General features: G+C 40.3%; 1 protein-coding gene across 3 annotated transcripts in view; it reads right to left on the reverse strand.

The window, feature by feature from the left end:
* ADARB2 (adenosine deaminase RNA specific B2 (inactive)) overlaps nt 1-20,880 on the reverse strand; it is a 303,538-nt gene that overhangs the window by 54,914 nt on the left and 227,744 nt on the right. For all 3 annotated transcript variants that reach the window (XM_072925331.1, XM_030264306.4, XM_072925332.1), the window contains one exon: nt 3,593-3,707. In XM_072925331.1, coding sequence (XP_072781432.1) covers nt 3,593-3,707 — 115 coding nt within the window. The remainder of the gene's footprint in view (nt 1-3,592; nt 3,708-20,880) is intronic.

Raw genomic sequence — 20,880 nt, forward strand, 5'->3', positions numbered from 1 at the left:
AGAAGAAAAGCAAGACTGATGCATTGATATAATGATAGTTCATGGTTGCTTGGTAAGACAAATGCCATAAACCCAATTATCTCCCCACTTCCCTCTCCCCAAATTTTTACTGCTGAGCACAGTGTCCTGTGGCAAGAAATCCTCCTCCCTCCATCAGCTGAGGACACCTGTCCAGGCTATGTCCCCTCTCAGTCTCTTGCTCACCTCCAGCTTACTTGTTGGGGATAGGGCTGGAGAGAGAGATAGTCTTGGCACTTTGCAAGCACATAGCCAAAATGTTGTGTTATCAGCTGTGTTTTAGCCTCTAATGGAAAACATGACAAGGGAAGATGAATCCTTGCATCACATGATGCACATTCTGAGCTGATGGCTTGTGTTTGACATGGTGTTATCCAGAATGTCTTTTCCACAGGTGAGCTGATGTTCTTAATTTCCCATGTGTGAATTCATCATTTCTTCAGAGAGATCAGCAGATCTGCTGCGGAGAGTCAATGTGCAGTAAAGCATAGGTCCTCATATAAATATTATGCTACAATAATAAGTATACTTATTAATCTACTTGAAGATAGTCTCTGGATTATAGCTTGCTGTATGAGGAAAACTTGAATGCACTTACTTGTTAAACAATTTTTCTTAGAATTGATCAAACAATTTTTGAGAGAACAATTTTCTCTGAGTATGTTTCAACAAAATTAGAATATGTTAGAGGACTGGCAGATTTCAAATAACATTATGACATTATACATTATAACTATTAAATAATTGACTTAAACTCTTCAATCTTTTCAAACATTTAGTTCAAGATCAGTTATGTGAGGTTTTTAGTTATTATTATATTCAATTACTGTATTACATCAGCTAAGATCACATCAGCTAGTATCTAGTGTGGTGAATTGCTCCTGCCTAGGCCAATATTTTTAAGATTATCTTGATGTCTGCTGAACAACTAAACTTACTTTCACAAAAAAGCATGGAGATTTTAATTGTCATCACAATTCAGAGCAAAGAATTTCTAAATGCTTTGGACTGACTGTTTCACTGACTAGCAATTTATTACTGTAGAACATTCTCACTCCGTCAATAACATAATTTTACACATTTTTTTCTTTCTAACACGTTGGAATTTGCCCCGGGTGCTACAGCATAAGTCAATTACAGTGGCCAAACATAATTCTCTTTGGTTTCCCTGGGAAATTGAAATGACAGAAAAAATGTCAGAGTTCAGAAAAACAAAACCAATCTAGCACACTTCTTTTTTGTCTGTAGAGATCTTGCATTATCTTAACAGCAGTTATCACAGAATCCCATTGTGCTTTTTGCCAGCTTTGCCTGGAAACTGTACAAGCACAGATAAATCTGCTTCTAGTCAGGATGACAGTAAATTGAAATGAAGGTAAAAGCAAATCAGTTTTTGTCACTTATGGTACCGAATAGAACAAGACATTTCCAGATTTGTTTTTGTTGATGTCATTAGTAAATTGTTTGCAGAGATCTAAGACAGCTTCTGCCAATTTTTTTGTTGAAAACACAGGGAATTGGTACTCATTTGAGTGCTTGATGTGGAAAACCTGCCTGTGCCATCCTTGAAAAGCATGTGTCGAGGACCTTGCTACTTCTGGGAATGATAGTGAAGAAGAGACCACAAATCTACAACTTTAGTATGGAAAATAATGACACAAATGACAGATGATTCATCTTGCCTTGGTTGGCTGAGATTCTTGTGCTGGAAAGAACTCAAATCTTCCTGGAGAATATACTAAGATAAGGCTGTTTCTAGCTTTGCATCTTCTGTGAATCACCTTATATCTGCAAGTTTCTTTTCTGGGTTCCACAAAACCAGTGAGATATTGACAAACTGGATGGCTGATAGATTGAACAAATTCATGAGAGGGAATTCAGAATTGAAAAAGAAGCCTTGAGGGAAATAGTTTGTGAACGTAAGTAAAACTATACTTTGTCCTAATGATGACTAAGATGAAATATGAAACACTAATTTATAAAAACCCAGTAAAGGCATGGGACCCACCAAAAGAAACAAACAGCATAAGGACACTTTCAGCCCTTCCCTAAAGAAGAGACATGGACAACTCCAACTGCCCAGAAAGGCTAAGAAAGTCTGGAAGTGCCCTTTTCTTCCCCTAGTACTGTGTGCACTCAGCAGCCATGACTTTGGGAATACGACTCCTTCCAGTTGCTGTTCTTCTCATATATTGTGGGTCTTTAATCTGCTTCATGTAGAAATAAGGCTGCAGTGGCTCAATCATGCTTTATAAAGCTGGCCTAGACTTGGGCTAAAGAATATAGGACTAGCTCCTTGGTAAAGTAGAATGGGATGAAATTTGTACAGGCATTTCTTACAATTCTTACACTGAGTAAGTGTAACCTCCCCTGTGCTCTACCCCTACATGTGATTAAAGCAACAGCTCTTGGCTCCTGTAGCTTAGTTTCTTGTAAAAAGTATATTTAAACATTCTTCCTTGTGCTTCTGCTTGGAAAGAGCTCCTCTAAAAAAACTATAGCACTTTGTTTAAATCTGATGAAAGCCACAGTCAAGAAATCTGACAATGACAAGGCAGCTGGTATGCTGGGTCTAGTGTGCTTCTTTCACATCCCAAAGTCAATCACACTTCCTTTTTATTTTCCTTCATACTAAATATGGTTACTTATTCTTTTCACATCAAAAAAGGAGATTCTCAGCAGAGAAATCATATCTGCGTTTAGGCTCTGTGGTTGGAAAAGATCCATCAGAAAATCCTGTCTCCATCCTGCTGTCTTGCAATATTCACAACTGTCCCTACTGAACCTAGCTAATGTAATTGTTGAAAGGAAGGAGTGAGACAAGCCTGGATGAATTATATATGCCTTTCCCCTCCGAGCTTATCTTCTCATTTCTGTGCTGGACCCACTGCTCCAAGAGTCAGAGAGAAAATGAAGTTTATGGAAGCATCTCCACTGCTGACATCCTCATAAATACTGAGGTGCCCCAACTGAGGGGTGCTTGCAAAGAAGGATCATCTATGCAGCTGTTTCATCAAAGCACTGAAGATTTCCACAGTGTCAATCAGTCAAGTCTTAACGTGACTGAATACCAAATTTTGGCCCTGCTGGTAAGTATAAGTATTTCTCCTGGTTAGAGAAGAGCAGAACTAAAATTACACATACTCTGTGTTTGTTTCTTTTAACTGGAAAGCACATTTGTTTCTGTTGTCAGTCTAAAACAAAGTTTATGTTGTACAACAAGAACTTGGTGTATACAGACCTAAGAAAGTAATTAATAAATAATACTACTTTTATTGATAACTAAATGTCTCCCCAGACTGCAAGGAAATGAAAAATCAGAGAGGGCTGCATTTTGTCCTGTAAACAAAGAAACATAACAACATATTTATGAATAAATCTTCAACTCTGTTGCCAATATTTTTTGTGTGAACTTACTTACTTGAGGTGTAAATATTTAATGCTCTTTTCACTGCATTACTATTAATTTTTCTGTGTGGGAGTAAAGTCATCCTTCAGTATTGTGAACCAGGTAAATAATGTATTACTTAGTCATGAAAAATGCTAGAGGAAAATAAATGAGAGGATATCTTACCTTTGGTCATCACAATGCCTGCAAGAGTTTTGTGGCGTGCATGCATGGAAGTGAAATTGTCTGTCAGTTCCTGGAACTTCTGTGCAACCATTTGGTATACGGAGTCAGCGAAATCCTGAAAGAGACAGTCAGAAAGAACTTTTTCACTTCTTTGACTGAGGAACCTGGGCATTTCTGCAGATTAGTCACCTGATATCAGCTGCTGAGAGGTCCACTTTAGAATTAAATACCACCTATCTGAGCAAAGATAAACCAAATATCCCTCCTTTGACTTCCTACATCATCCTCATAAATGGAAAATTTACTGCATGAAAGCCAAGAGACCCATATTGACTAGGACTGAGGGTAAAGGAAGATTTAGGGGCTGAACCATTTTTCAGTTTGTTAAGACATTGGTCCATCACCAGCTCACAGGAACTTAAAGCACTTAATTATAGTAAGCTAAAGAGGTGGACCTGTGTCCTACAAAACCATTTATTTCTATGAGCCCACTGAAAATTTCCATTAGCCCACTGAAGACTGAGAGCTGAGTTGAGGCCTGGTTTATCAGTAAAAACTACCTATATCTTCATTCAAAGTGAGTTTTTAATGACTCACAGCTACCAAGGCAAAACAATCAGCTCAGGAATCTGCCAGAGGAGCACCATGATCTATCCTGCTTCGACCTTGACAGGCACTGGGGTGATGGGGAGTCTTTGCTTGCAAATCTTGCCAAAGATGTTGCTTGCAGTTCATGGGTGTGCAGTGGTTTGGGAGGGGCTGGTTTGCCATCTCTCTTCCTGAGCATGGCATTTTTTTTGAAAGGTCAAATTTTCCCATGAACTGGGCACTGGAGTGTGTGTGGTCTGAACCCTCAGGTATGAATGAGTGCAATCACCAGGGACAGTCTTGGGAACCTGGTTACTAAAACAGAGCAGATTAAAAATGTCTAAAAAGTGAATTCTGCAGACTCTGCATGGATGAGCATGAACCTAAACCAGCTCTGGTGCTCCTGAGAACACCACAACTTGGAATGATTCCCTGCTGCAATGTTTGGTATCTTTTCATTTACTTAATCTCTGCATTTCATTTTGCACTGAGCCTCTCAAGCATGCATTAGAGATAAGTCAGTGGAACACTCTTTGTGAGCATGAGTTGTTCTTAAAGTGCTTTGCAAGTCTGAACATAAAAATTAACATCCAAAGGATTTTTTTTTTCAGATATATGATTTCTTGTAGGGAACCATGCTGTAGCTACAAATCCTTCTGGAAGCAGTTCCTGGGAGCTGGAGCTTACCCTGGGGCACTGACAGAGACCTCCTGGCATCCTGAAATCAGGTTTGCCCCAAGTGATTGTGCCTTTGTTAGGAAAAGTGGCTCAAGCAAGCAACAATTCCATTTTTTCCTTCTGGTGTTGGGATATGCTGGGGGAGGTATATCTCCAGATTGATATACCTGGGGGAGATCCTGGTAAAACAGGCCCCCTTTAATTCACTTGGTTTCATTAAGTGGGTTCATGGCACACATAGAGGAGAGGCTGAGTCTGATACACAACTTCCCTCGCCCTGAAATATCCACAGCCATGTAGAAATGAGGAAATGTATTTAAGAAGATCACATTCATTCTTTTCCTCCCCAAACTGTTAATTGTAGTGAAAAAAGGTTGGAGTAAAACAGTGTTTTAAATTGGGAGAATACACAGCTATTTCTCAGAGGAAAGCAGGTTCTAACTCAGAAATATCAGTAATGCTACTGCCATTAAGTGCCTCTGCAGGCTCTACACCATATGTTTCTACAGTTTGTTGTAGAAATTCAGCTTAGTTTTAAAACATTATTATGGCAAGTATAAAAAAAATCTAATTAAATAAAACATAACAACACTTAGGCAAACCCCTTTTCATAAAACCTGGAATTTTTTTTCTGTGTACAATCCTTGTCAGTGATTGCAATTTGCTCAAATACATAGAGGATAGGATTTCTTTGACACAATAATTTTTCTTTGTTTCTCTAAACCTAGCTTTCCAAGGTACTGTTCTGGGAACAAACCACTTGCCCAAAATACAGTTTAATATAACACGGAATAAAATATGCTGTCTTGTTGCAGAAGAAGAAAAGAGGCACATAAAGCCTTTCTGGGAGATGTATGCAAAATCCCACACTAGAATTAGATGAAAACTAAGAAAAATTATCAAGAACAGTTTGACAGTTCCTAAATGGAATTTCACTTTCACTGCATTTATACCGCTTCTAATCTAATTGTCCACAATTACCATGTGAGCTAGGTACTGCTCATACAGTGCTTCTGAAGGATGAATTTTGGGTCAATTCTCATTTGCCAAGCATCAAGGCACCCTTGTGATATAAACGCAATTACAGTCACTTTACAGATGAATGAGTGAAGGCACTAAAAGGGTGAGGGACTGGTCCAGGGGAATAGCACAGAGCTGGGCACAGCCAGGTGTTCTGATTTCCTGATGCTCTGGTTAAGTGCTCAGTGCTGGAACACTGCCTGTCTTTCATAATATGAAAGTTTGTTTCTCAACTTGTTTTCCCTGCTGAAGAGTGACTTCATCCGTAATGAAAAACTAAAGTGTATTTGCAGGACTGATATAACTGGGCCCCATATGGTGGACTGAAAATCTGATCAGCTTTATTTAGAATAGAAAGATGGGGGGGGGGGGGGGGGCGGGGGCAGGGGGGTGGGAGGGGGGGAAGAGTATCTCAATAAAAATATCTGCACCATCATTTAAAAAAGATTCAAATCATAAATGTCATCTGCTGCAGTACTGCAGTCCAATCCATGTCTGCATTTCTCCTGTACCGTCCAAGTCTGCATCCCTGGGCATTTTGCGCTCATTAAGAGTTAATTAGCTCAGAGGCACATACAATTCCTAAAAGAATAATTTTAAAAATGCTAAACAGAACAAATAACTTTTAACTTTGGATTTAGAAATTCCCCATAGTCAGAGCTTTCTTTACTTCATTTGGCAGTGGGTTCCAAAGCCCGAGAGCAAAGAGACTCACTAAAGGAGAAATAACAACATGACTTCAGATAACATATAAGGGCGATAAGAAATTCAGCCTTTGCTGATCTCAGGGAGTGACCTGGGACATTAAAGAACAGCAAATCCATTAAATATGAAGCCTCTTAGCTAAAATAAGTCGGGTGAACATTTTTTTGTCTTGATTCCATTGCCTAAAAGGATGCCAGTGAAACTCATGGAAGCAAAGGAGTAACAAAGATGAATACATGTAGAATGCTGGAAAAACAACCAGAAAGAGTGTCTAATCTGAGAGATCATTTCCAGGATATCATATTGCCCTAAATTTCCAAATGGATATTCCAAAGTGAAATGGAAAGGAGGAAAAGAAGCAGTTTATATTTTCAGATGGAAAAAAATAATGAAGAGGTGCGTGGCTCAGCCCTGCAAGAGATTTGATACTCTGAAGATTGCTCCTTGTGCAGCATTAATTTCAGAGCTTTGAATACTCTGGTGCTGTATGTTGGCCCAGTGGCAGAGCTGGGTGTGGCACTGGGTTCCTCACCTTTACCCATCCATGCAGCACCCTGCCTTGCCTCTAGCACACACCAGAGCAGCTATTTGGCTTGACCTAATTCTGTGAAATGAAATCAGTGACAGCATTTCTGCCTATTTAGGGCCTTTATACTGGTTCTCAATGCTTCTTAGGAAACCTTAACTGGTTACAGACATATCTAATGCACACAGGACAGATATGATGGAGATAAGAGTGGCTGCATTTATCCCTGCTCAGTGTAGAACCACAGATTTCATTCCAGGTATTTTCTAGCTTTCGTTTTAAACAATAATCCTAGACGACTAAAGGATACATATCCAGATGGTTATTCCTGAGGGCATATAAACCAGAAAAATCCAACTATTTATGGCTATTGTGAGTCTTGTTGAACTTTAAGGATCTAGGCTAGACTATATTATCTGTCATCAGAAGTAACTTATAAACCATCTGCGAAAGGAACGATTCTTTTCTTCTATCAAAACAATCTCAGAGAAAAGGTGTGTTTGGTGATACCACAGTTCTTACTGCCAGATATGAGTGAAAATAAAAGTCTCCATCTGGAGTAAATACAAGAGCCAAATACATCTTGGCAGCTTCTGAACAGCTATCAGGTTGGTAGAAGAAAAAGGGAAAATTTCTGAAGATGAGGGAAAAATAAGATTAGAAACTTACCTTGTGAAAGAGAAATTCAGGGCAATTAATAGAGGTGCATGCAATTGCTCTGATCATGTAATGGCAGAGAAATTGCAGCTCAAAGAAGGGGGACAGGGGTGAAGAAAAATAGGAAGATATGGACAGTCAGAAATTTTAAAATTTCTAATTTGGAAGAACAAATGCTCAAATACTTATTGAGTGTTGAATTTAGGAGGGACTTATGCCTAGGGGTTTAATCCCCTCGGAACACTGGGGTCTGGTACAAAACTACCACTGAAGGCAGTGGAAGTATTCCTGACTCTTACACGTTCCAGACAAGGCTCAAGTGGCAGGGATGGGAGCTCAAGCATGCCCATACCCTGGCCTGGCAGGGTGAGCTCCATCACTCTGGCTTTGGGGCATGTTGGGAGTAAAACACATGACTCAGGGGAAGAACTGACCTTCAAGGTGCTGAATTTTTAAAAAATCCTCTGCTTTGATTTGCCTGCTACCAAAATCTTTTCACAGGTCCTCACATAAGTTCATCTTTACAAAAAATAATTGTCTCAGGGAGACAAGGTCAGTCTTGTGAATACAATGAGTGATACAAGTAAGGCAAAGAAGACTGCTTGACCCCCATCCAAGGGCAAACCTGCCCTAGGTTGCATTCAAACATTGAATATTGCCTAAATGCCTTCTGCCTCTGATGGGAAACAAGTTTCTTGCTCAGGCTGCTGGCAGAAGAAAAAAAACATAATGCTAAATTGTTCACTGAGAGACCCTACAGTACTTAATGAGCTGTATTTTAACACATACAAGGAGTCTGAAAAGATGAAAAATAGATGTCATTACTATTATAACTGCATTGTGATGTCTGAAGTATTCATCCGTCCTTGATTACTATATCAAATTACTTCTGTTATTCACAAAAGAAAATCAAACTTTAGATCACACCATTACAGAACCAAAAACTTTTAGGGATTTCTCTGCACTAATATTTCAAATGGTATAAATAATTAAATGTGTTCAAGTTTGCAGTGGGAGTCTTCAGGGTAAGACTGACATTCAGCAGGAATAGTAAGGATATTAAAATCAATAGATTATAAAGGAGAAAGCCTTTAGTAAACATTTTCTATTGAAATCCTGTCTTAGGGTTTATAGGGTTGAAATATCAAAAAGGTTAGATTTGCATATGGATGGGAAGAAATATTCTGCTATACAGATATCACTAAGGACTCTGTTTTTGCTGTCTCCCAAGTACTTTATTTCCAGAATCTCACTGACATTTGGGGGCTTAATGTTGAACAGGATGAATAGGGATCAGGCTGAATTAAGTTCACAACTCTCTTCAGATAAAAGGAGATGCACACCTAGTTCTTTTCACTGTCCAAGTGGGAAACACACACTCATTGACAGTAGGAGTTTGTATGTTTTTCCTGCAGAGAACACTCACTGTCTAAATGGGAGGGGAGGAAAACACAGCACAGAGATCAATCCTGAGGAGCTGCTCCTGGTCAGGCTGTAGAGCAAATTGCTACACATTTTTTTTTCCCAGGCTTGTAAATAAGTTTGCTGTAGTTAGTTGGAGATTCATTGATAAGTGATTGTACCCTCAAGCCAATGAATTAGTCAGGCTCTTCCCAGGTACTACATCATCTTCAAGATGCAGCCTTGAGCAGAGAAATAGCTGAGGGTCGTGGCCTGCCCTCCATCATCGGTCTTCTGAAATCAATGGAGTGCCAGGGGCTCCCCCAGCACAGCAGAGAGCCCTGAACAAGGACCTCGAGGAATGGAGAGGCAGGAGGAGGTGTGGACAGAAGGAAGGGAAGGGAAGGGAAGGGAAGGGAAGGGAAGGGAAGGGAAGGGAAGGGAAGGGAAGGGAAGGGAAGGGAAGGGAAGGGAAGGGAAGGGAAGGGAAGGGAAGGGAAGGGAAGGGAAGGGAAGGGAAGGGAAGGGAAGGGAAGGGAAGGGAAGGGAAGGGAAGGGAAGGGAAGGGAAGGGAAGGGAAGGGAAGGGAAGGGAAGGGAAGGGAAGGGAAGGGAAGGGAAGGGAAGGGAAGGGAAGGGAAGGGAAGGGAAGGGAAGGGAAGGGAAGGGAAGGGAAGGGAAGGAAAGGAAGAAGGAAGGAAAGGAAGAAGGAAGGAAGGAAGCTGGTCACAGGCAGAGGACTGGAGGTTGGACTCATCTTTGCCCTCCTTCCTGGCGGCCTCAGTGCAAACCACTTGCTTTGCCATGAGCCCCCTTTATCCAGAGGTAAAAAAGGACAATTTTTACCCCCATTTCAGGGAAACTGGGAAGCAAATGGCACTGTCAGTGATGAGCCTCTCCAAGCAGAGTCACACAGACTGGAGGCTGCAGTCCACAGCCTATCATAACTCAGCCTTCCTTCAGCTTGTGCAGGCATTTGCAGATTATTATTCAAGGAACAAGGCCCTGCCAGGGAATTCATCGTGGTTTTTTCCTTGAGATGTGCAGTAATTATTTCTCACTGATCATAACTCCTACAGTATTGATCATTATGTCTGGTTCTGGCTTACCCCTCAGGGTCAGTGTATATGGGCTTTGTTTTATCTTAGATGGTTTTATTTTGTCTGTCTGTATGTTTCATTTTAGCTGAATGTGCTGATATATCCTGTGTACATCCTGATTCAGAGAGGTCTTCTCAGTTGTGCTTTTTAGAGGGGGATGGGGCTTGTGCTTCACAAGCTGCATGTGGCAGCAGCTGGGTACACATTTCCACATGGAGCTTTTAATGAAAACTCCAATAAAGCACTTCTGACACTAAGTATCCTCACAGTTTTCTTATCAAGATGGATGAGGAAGATCAACTGGTCCTATTGATTCAGTCAAAAGAATCACTTTCAGCACCCTCCCCCATCCGTTCATAGTCCTATTACAAATGCTTTAGCTACATATGATGCTGAGCTACCTCCATGAATTCCTTATTTCTGTGATCATCAAATGTCCCAGGTTTGCTCAGCATTATTGAAGGCTCCTCAGTGGCTCGGCTGACCTGGGCTGACCTGGCCAGCTTGCCCAGACTGTGCCATGGCTCCTGGGCTCAGAGCGATTATTTGCTGCCTGCTTCCCTCTCCTCCCTCACCCTGGCTGGAGGCTGATTGCTCTGCTAATTTCCAGGCCAACAAAACATATTTGCCTCCACGCTGTTGCTTCTATCATTAGTGATCATTTACTAAATATCAGCACGGTGCTGGCTGCTGTGTGAAGCAGGCTTTGAACATAGTCCCTGTGTGGCAGACAGAAGAATGATGAAATGCCCCAAAAGATCCAACAATGGGATTAAAAAAAAAAGAATTCCTACTCTCACCCATTTTTCTTTTGTGCCTCACAGTAAACTTAGGGCTTTATGAAGATTATAGCACTGCCTGTGCTGGAGTTGGGAGGATACTGCATACATGGAAAAATTGAGATAAGAAAAAGATGGGATGGGAGGATTGGTTAAGGTCCATCTTTGGTAAAACTTGGTTACCCAAGTTTTAGGTTTACTCTTTAGGTTTTAGATTTTACTCTATTTTAATGAATGGGAGGTCTGCTAAAACACATGTAATCAGATTTTGCTGAATTGCTCATACACTCAGCATATGCTTCAGCAATGCCTAAAGGCTGTGGTAGGTTTCTCACTTATTATGTTTCCCGAGTGGCTAAATGTCAGCTGAATGTCCACCACTGCATCTGAAACTCACTAGGGACAACAAAAGCCTCCTGATAAAATTGTTTTGAATATTTTCAGTGAAACTTTTAATCATAACTGGCAAAGAAGTACTGTTTGGAAGTTCATGGATCTTTTTCTTAAGATATTGATTTTTTTACACACAAATATCAAATTTAAAATGGGGGAAACACACCCCAAGTTTTATTGGGGCATTTGGGGGTAATGGGAAGGGACAAATTTAGAAACCAAAAGCTGCGATACAAGTTCTTCCATAGTGAAAAAGTTTCTGAATTTGTACCTGAGTACCACTATGGGATCTTGTATAGGAGATTAATCAGTGTTAAATATCTCAAAAGAAATGTGTAGCCACAGTAGGAAATATTAAGATCAAAGTGAAATTTATTATACAAGCTCAGTGAAAAAAATTGGTCTGTTTTCTCAATATATCCCGTGACTACAGGGAATCAATCAAACAATACAATATATCTTTTTATTTGCTTCAGAAACCCCTGGAGTGACTGAAAGAAAACAGAACACATATAATAAGCATATTATTGAAAAAGGAAATGCTGTCAAATCCAAATGCCTCAGCTCCTCCAAAAAAATAAGATTTTCTATTTAGTAGGAAAACATTTTGAATAAAGGTTTAATTAGAATCCTTAAATTTACATTAGTGTGCTAATGTTAGGATGCTAATGTATGGGCCCCTCTATTTGAGGTTGATTCATTGCTGTCTGCATTCATCTTGCTCTAAAGAGATGCTACCAATAGGCAGCATTTCAATGAATTTAGAGGAAACAAGCTTTTCCCCTGACATGAACAGTTGTTCCCTAAAGGAGGCCGTGCTAGGTTGCCAGCTCTGCTCCTTCTGCATACAGCTCTGCTAATGAAGAATGTCCACAGCAATTTTGCAGAATCATTCCTGAGGTCAATATTGCACCTGCTAACAAACATCAGAAAGGAATGGTTGTTTGCCTTTTTACTTTTCTTTTACTGATCATTAATCCAAAAGCCTTCTTCCTAGAGAGGCACACATAAGGTTGGCTGCAAATGCTGAATAATTCAAAAAATGAAGTAGTGTTTGCTTTGCAGCCTTTTGCCTGCTTCAGGACAAGCCTCAGGTGTCAAGCTGTTGTACACTACAGATATTAAATTAGCACCAATGGGTTTTCTTTAACTAGATAAAAGCTCTGTAAAGCCACCAGTGTCTAGGAACAGCTAACTCTGTAAAAACACTTTTATGGTCTCTATAAAAAGCTAGGTTTTAGTTTAATATTATGAGTTGCCTCTCTTTAATAAAATCAATCCTTTATCTGAGAAATGTCTTTTCAGTTTTCAGTTTCCTTGCTTTATCTTGCATTAAAACGAATATCCTTTGGAAACTGATGGTGGCAAAGCCCTTGTCACATACAATTCTCCTGGCTGCTTGAGGTTCACTCTCTTCCCAAAGCTTAAGCAGTTAGCAGCTCTTGGGTAAGTGCTCAAAGCAGGGAGAGAACAGCGCTTGCTCAAATCCCTTGACCATCATTTGGGAAATCTATGCCTGTGTGTTTATGGTTCTCATTAATGGTCTGTGCTATTAAGCGCCTTTCCCGTCACACATGTGCTTTGTTAGATAAAGCAGGGCACAGCCAGTGTCCAAAACAAATTTAATCTATTCTGAACTGCTGATCCCAGCAAGGCATGGCACAACTCAACTTTCTGAATCACTGCAGAGCAAGGCATATAATACTTTGCATGGCAATTGCTAAATGGACATTGGATTTTTTTCCTTTCTTCTTGTTAAAGATCTTGCTGTCATTTGCTGTAATGGTTCTCAAAATTTGGTTGTAACCTTGCTAATAAACTTCCTCTTGTCTGAGAGGGGTGGTAAGAGAAACTGCATTTCATGTTACCTCACCCTTCTCTGGGCTTCTTCTCAAATGTGTAGTTACCAGGGGTAGTTACCATCATCCAGGGTGGCTTTTTGCTAGGAGAGGCAGAACCATGATTTCCCCTGAGTCCCAATTGCCACTCAGGCACCCTCAGAGTCATTTGGGACTGGTGTGTGCCTGGCACCAGAGTTCAAACAGCCCTTCCCTGATTTGCTGTCCCTTACTGGATAAACACAAAGAATTAACACAACAATGCTGAAATAAAGAGTTTTTTTTTTTTTTTTTTAAATACCTGCCAAGAACATGCATGTGAAGCCAAAAAATCAATCTTACTTTTAGCCCATGTTCTAAATCCCTAACATCGCTGTCTCATCACCTTCCCCTCCACTCAAGAAACTCCTAACCAAGTGTTCACACCTAAAACATGAGAATGTAATTTTTAAACCTTGTGACAATACTCTTGGGCAAAACCTCTTGCCTCACTAGACTTGCCTTTAAGCAAGAACTCAGGAGACACTGTGTGGGCTGTCCTCCACAGGATGGCCTTCCCTTGTGACCATTCCTCTGAGAGAGGTGTAAAATATCTGCCTGCAGTTAAGGGCAATGTCACAATTTTCAGTGAGACCTCAGATTTCTTACAGCAAATAAAATCTTTTAGAAAAATTCCTCATCACGGGAAAGTTGTTTTAAGTGATTTCTTCTCAGTGGGCAGTAAAATAAGAGCTTTTTGTGAAGAAGAAAAGGAATAAATGGATAAAACCAGTAATTAAGTTGAAAATTATTATTTCTAGTTATTTATGTACTTAGAGAAAAACATCAAAGAAATTTACCTACATATTGACCAAATCCTATAAAATTTATGTAAGGCATGTAAATATATTTATTCCCATAAATTGATAATTAAATTGAGAGATAATCTGCTCTAATATTTTGCTCAGGTAAGTCAGTGCTAAAGCCAAGAAATGTACAATTCTTCCTTTACAGAAAAAAAGAAAAAAGGCTAATACAAATATAAATATGTTTCTTTTTACCAGCACACTGTACTTGAGGAAGGATACCTGAAAGTATCTCTAAGGGGTCTGGCATTACATATCTGGGCTCCTTTTTACAGCTGTGGGGTAAGAAAAGATCTCCTGAAATTCAGACAGCAATTTTGGCGAGAAAAGAGGAATATCCAGCTTCATACCCAGCTCTCAGAATATATAAAACCTTCTCACCAATCTGTATTTCTAAGGTAATCGCTGGTTGTTAGCTCACTTGTTAAGCTGCACATAACCTAAAGGGCACTCCAATAAATTACTTTCAGCATGCTTCTCTCTCCTGCTCTGCTCACAGGGATCCTCAGCCAGGAGGAGCTGGCACAGAAGCCTCATGCTACCTTTTCAGTCTAGGAAATTGTCCTGCCAAAACCTGAGCAAGGGGGGTGTAGAACACAAGGGATACACAAAATTCTTGGACTCAAGAACTGATTAATATGGACAGCAAGGTAAAACATTCTGCTCGGAATTTCTGGAAATAATACAAGCAAAAAAAATGAAGGATTTCAAGGCTGTCTGCCATTGCACCTTTGTCTTCCTGTCTTTTTTCTTCCTTTCTCCTCCTGTGATTGTTGTTTAACCATTTTCTTCACTTCTTCTGTCGAGTGAATCTGTACTTTGCCTCACAGAGGCGTTGCATAGGTGGTGTGGAAACTCAGACAAACTATTATACAAATCAAAAGCTGTCCAGTTTCTGATAACACCAAAACTAATTTATTTTTTGTTTATACTCCACTACCTTTGACAAAGCTTCCTCTAGAGATTTATATCTCCATCCTTACTGCCTTCCAACTGTTTGTCATTTTTTTTTGCTTTGCAACTGACAAAAGAAAAAAAAAAAAAACCCACCCTGACATCAACCTTGGAAGAGGTACTGAGTACAGAAGGTTTTTTTTTCAGATGTGATAAAATCTTGCCTAAAACCATGTCCAACCTTTTCAGCAGAAAGTCCAGATGGCTTTGCAGCCTGTACAACAGACTTTATTCACTGATGCTTCTCTAAGTGTCAGCAGGGTGTTGTCTTCCAGAACTAGTAAATGTGCAATGAAAGGCAGCTCTGAGGGGAGAAATAAACACAAACAAAAAACCCTCTCAATTAAATCCCCCTGCCTCCTCCCAAAAATCAAATTAATCTGAGAATTTTTACACACATCTGACTGAAAGTTCCCTCTGGGTGGAAAAAAAGCTTTGCAAACAACTGGAGGTGTAAGGGATGAGGTCGCAGCTCAGGCAGCTCTGGGGTGAGCAGTGATTTACACTCTCACTGCTGGCCTGGTCACCCTTGCCTGCACTGCAAGTATTTCATCTACAGGATCAGAACCCTTCCTGAGTCTGTGTAAGGGCTTCAAACTGCAACTCCTCATAATGCTGGTTTCGCTGTGGTCAAACTAGCACAAAAAAGTGCTTGTGAATGTGAATGGCAGGCAGGGAATGGGGAGGCTGAAGGTTCAGGGATGTGGGGTGAATTTCTGCCCCTGTGCCTGAATTGCCTGCAGCCTGATGATGCCAGGCATGCCACCAGCCCCTGCCTCAATTTCCAGTCTGTAAAATGGGAGCACTCAAGAAATCATGCATCTGACTTCTCTGATACAGGTGAGGGCCAAAGTATTGTTTTACTTCAGTTTATGGCCCAGCTCTGTCCTGCCCACCCCTCCACTCTGCATGGCACCTGGCTTGAGATGTAGGCAGCACAGGATGACAAGCAGAAAAGCCACAGCCAGCACTGGCACTGTGGCCATGGTGAGCCCTGAGAGCAGCTGGATCCTGCACCCAGCAACACGAGCATGAAAGGTGCCTACACCAGGAGAAAAACTGCTCATCTTGGTGCCACTTCTGAGTCCTGTGAGGGAACCAGGAAGAATAAAAAACTCCAAATGCTAGCTCATGCAGCTAATGTCATTTTAACTACCACCTGTGTGATATGATTAACACTGCAGATATTTCACTGGTATTCCTGATTTTGTTAGAACTGTGTGGCTTTGTGGTTGGCAGCAATCTTGCTCCATGTCTGTGCAGAATTTATCCCAATGCAGGCATGTTCCAGTGCACCTTGATATGACTGCAAGGCAAATAGTAAGTGATAGCAATAGTGGGGAAATTCTCAGAAGTAAAAAGCAAAAAATGAAAAAAGAAAAAACCTGGTGTACAAAAAGCCCTTCCAACATGTCTCCAGTTTTGGTTCTCGTTGACACACAATTCTTGTTCTGAGCTGACAGCTGCAGTCCAGCCTTTGTCAGGTAATTAATCTGGGTAGTTTACTTCCACAGGTGAGTAGCAGGTTGGCACAGTCTCCTCTAGCAGTGGTTTGTGTTTTTTTTTTTTTTTTCCTCTTTTCAGAACAGTGTGAGTATGAAAGCATGCAGGTATGTGTGGATGAATATGGCACACAACACACTGACCTGGCCAGTCTTTTGCTCCTTTCTCACTGCAGAGTTATATGCTGCAGGTCTAATTCCTGTGCTTTGCAAGGTAAATGGAAGGAAACTTCAGATAGGAATTTAAAAGCATCAGACTTGCTTTCATTGATTACAACTGACAAAACATCAAAAAGCCCTGGGTTTCTCTGCAAGCTTGAGCACCGCTGGTCTGATTCACACAATGTCTGTGTATGTTTAGAAATGAAAGTGATTTAAAACAAGAAAAAGAGACTGTGAGAGACAGAGAGAAAAGTCATATCTCTTGGCAGGGAAATGGTGGGTATCTACTGCATTTTAACATTTAGTTAATTGTGAAGTAATGCAGCAATAATAACATTTTCTTTTATGCAATGCAGACAGTGCACTACAAGGTCACTGAACTGGGAAACATCATTCTGTGGGTCTAGTGTCAGTACCAAGATATCCTTTCACCAAAGATGTACACCTTCAAGCCCTCCCTGAGCTTCACAGAGCCACTTTGTTCTTTTTTTTTTTTTTTTTGATGGTTTCTCACCACTCTCACATTGTGCCCCAAAATATCTGTCTTGACAAATGGTTGGGTAATACATGGCTGGGCAACACAATTGTATCTCAGTCTCTCTGTCCCCCATGGCCAACATAGGCTTTCCTTATGTCTTCTTTCTTACATTCCTCCTCCCTTAGATTTCTTCTTCCTTGTTTTTATAATCCAGCATGTTCTTAAAACCTAACCTGCATATTAGTCTGTTTTAGCTGAGTCCCAGGGTACCACACCCCTCTGTTGCCATGGGCAATCAAGAGATGGTTCAGTTCAGACTATGCTGTGAAAGGATCAATTTATGTCACAAATGTTTGTCTCTTGATTAGTAATACAAACAGTGTGGTGAACTGTAACATGTCTCTGCCAAAGATAGCAAACTTTAGGCTGGAGGGGCAGAGTGCCCTGATGGAAAAGCAGTGCAATTATCCCTAGGGAGAAGGCAATAGTAGGACAATCTTGTTAGGAGAGGTGGATTTAGAAAACTGAGCATTCTACACCTTTCCTTGAATGTTTGGTGTTGTTATTTCGAGGTGTACATTCATGAGCTACCCTCATTTCCAGTGGTCAGCCCACAGAGTCATGCAAGACCCCTAAATGGTGGCCATATTTTGGTCATCTCTTCTCATACGAGATTATTTCTTGCACTGACTGCAGGAAGAGTCCTGATCTACTGGCTCAGCAGCAGATTCAATTGGTTGTCTACCCCTCCAGTTTGAGTGCTGCAGAAATATTGAATAGGTACCAGTAGTAAGAGATCAGAATAAAGTGATCTGGAAATGGAATAAAATCCCCTCACCTACACAGCATTTAGCTCTACATTCATCACATTGCCATGTTTTTGTGGAGAGATGTTCAGATCCTATTGCAATGTCCTGGATATTAATTTTCATTGCCAGTAACAGGAGTCCTGTGCACTTAACACTGTCCTTGGAACACAGTAAAAATATGTTTCAGCAGCTAATGAAATTATCACAGACCCTCTGACCTGAAAAACAAACAAAGTAAGAAAGGCTTACCCTTGCTGGCTAAAATGATGTGGTGCAGCTGTATTTTGTCACATACTTTATATATACGAGTGTATATATATATATATATATATATATGCATATGTCATGCCAAATTGTAGATTGCCATTTTATATATATTAAGGTAGTTAAGGAGGCTTTTTATAGATGACATTTCCATCACATCTCAGCAAATGTTTTGCTAAAATCTATGCTATGTATCATGTATTTTATGGTTTCTTTATCACATTAGGGTTTAACTGTTGGCAGACTAACACCAACTTCTAACAGAGATGTAGTAGTGTTACCATTTTTCTCTAACCAAACTTTCACATCTCAGATTTGATATTTGTTTTTTGTCCTTAATATTTTTTTGTCTAGCTAGAACTGAAAAAAACCTACAGAACAAATCCCAAAGAGGTACAAAGAAATTTTTCAAGGCAAGGATGATGGCAAATCTCTCATGGGACAACTGGGAGCCTTGAGGGAAATTATTGTCATTGCAATATATATTGCCATACCACAGAAAAGGACAAAACATGAGCTTCCCTTGTGTTTTTTAAGTATCAGGATTGCAGAGGGAGATGGTTGGAGGTCTTTGAAGAGTTCATTCTCACTGCAGGCATAAACGAGATGTAAGGTTGTCCTTTTATGTTATGAGATATCAAGGATGTTAAGCATCTAATGCTTTTTGGTATAGGCATGACAGACCAGGACAGAAGCTGCAATCACTTTGTTGTAACAGCTATGGAACTCTTGTGCCTCAGTATCTCTTCCTGCATTTATCTGCCTGCAGCTCCCCAAGGATCACCTCTCTCATGGCCTCAGTAAGAAATCTCTGTAGCAAAGCAAAGCATTGCAATTACAGTGTTGGCACGTCAGCAACATGGGACAGGTCATCAAAGAGACAAAACGAACATTTATTTTTCAGCTATAAAACCAGTAATACAACACATTCAACACCAATGGGAGATGATATCCCAAACATATCCTTTTATTTGTGTCCTCCTGGGTTTAAAATGAATGGGCCATGGTGCTAATTTTGCCTTCTTGGTTGCCCTGCCAGGAAAACAGAGGACTGCATGAGCTGTCAACACCTTACAGGAGATGGGTCAACCACTTTTCACTATGTAGCTCCAGCAGCAGCCACTGCCTTTGTGTACTGGCTGATAGAAAAGAATAATCTATGAGCTCTCCAGGGAATTACACACCCGTCCTACCAGAAATACAGCAGACTTTGACCAGATATCACTGGCCAGAGAAAGCCCCTCAGCAACAGTATTTGGCCATGGGGCTCCATCTCAGCCAGCAACACCAGTGCCATTAAGGACTTCTTGTTTTAAGGCTTTCTTGGCCTTAAGGAGACTGTGGGCTGATTCTTGTCCTGATTTAGTGCCTGGCAAGAGTGTTTTTGGAGCTTGCAGCAGCTTCACAGGCATACATGGAAGTGCTCAAGGCCAGGTTGGATGGGGTCTGGTCTGTGGGTGGCATCCCTGCTTATGACAAGGAGGTTGGAACTGGATGAATTTTAAGGTCTCTTCCAACCCAAACCATTCTATGTTTCTATGATTCTACATAATGCAGAGTACAGGAAGAGCTGTCTTTACTGCTGATCTTGTTGGTTTTTTTTTTTTTTTTTTGTTTTTGTTTTTTTTTTTTCCCTGGAAAGTCAAGGATCCATGAACATTCATAGCACAAAATTTTCTAACAGTCTCTTAAGAGATTAGCAAAGCCAAGAAACAGTACACAATCTATGCTGAGAATTTTGGTTTAGAAACCTCAAATGTAAAACCTAGCTCAAAAGGCACTAGTATTATGTGAAGAAGAAATAAACACTTATTAAGGACTGGCACATGTTTGTGCCACGTTTGGCAAAGGAACCACAGCTGCTGACATCCCCAGTTAGTAAGAGTAGGGTGAGTCACATCCATTTTCATGTGGCAAGCCCATTTATATGTGGCTGAGACTGCCATCCAACATGCTCTAATTTTAGTGGACAAAGCACTTAAAAAAAACAACTACTGAATCCACCATCACCAATAATTTCAGGAAGTTTTTTCTTTCCACCTCCCTCAAAGTCTTTCTATAAGAATGCAGTCATATTACTAAGGAAAGAATTCAGAATCTGAGCCAAGCTTTGGCTCAGAGATCTATTGAGACTTTTACCTTTGCTTAAGCAGGCTTTGGTTTAGACTTCCTGTGTCTTTAAAAATGGAACACTTCTGCTATTTTATGTGTTCAGCTTTTTATGCAAAGTTTTAAAATTCTTTTCTTGTGCATTTTATTTCATTTTACAGCTGTAGAAATTTGGAATAGCTGGTGGCTATCAGTGATACCTACCAATGCATTGTTTTCAGCCCAGCTAACATTGATAAATACCTGTAGCATGTCTTTTGCTAACTAATACTATTTCTAAAAATCTCAATGACTAAAAATCAGTGACTCAGAACTTACTGCAGGGGATTGAAAATAGTAGTTCTCAATTACAGATTGCAGATAGACTATAAACCACCGTATGAAACAAGATGTGGGGTATGGAAACAGACTTGCTCAAGATGAAAAGATTTCACAAATGTCAAGAGGAGATGACAGCCAATAATCCTTGTCTCCTACCTTT

Source organism: Taeniopygia guttata, chromosome 2 (assembly GCF_048771995.1).
Source record: "Taeniopygia guttata chromosome 2, bTaeGut7.mat, whole genome shotgun sequence".
NCBI lineage: Eukaryota > Metazoa > Chordata > Aves > Passeriformes > Estrildidae > Taeniopygia > Taeniopygia guttata.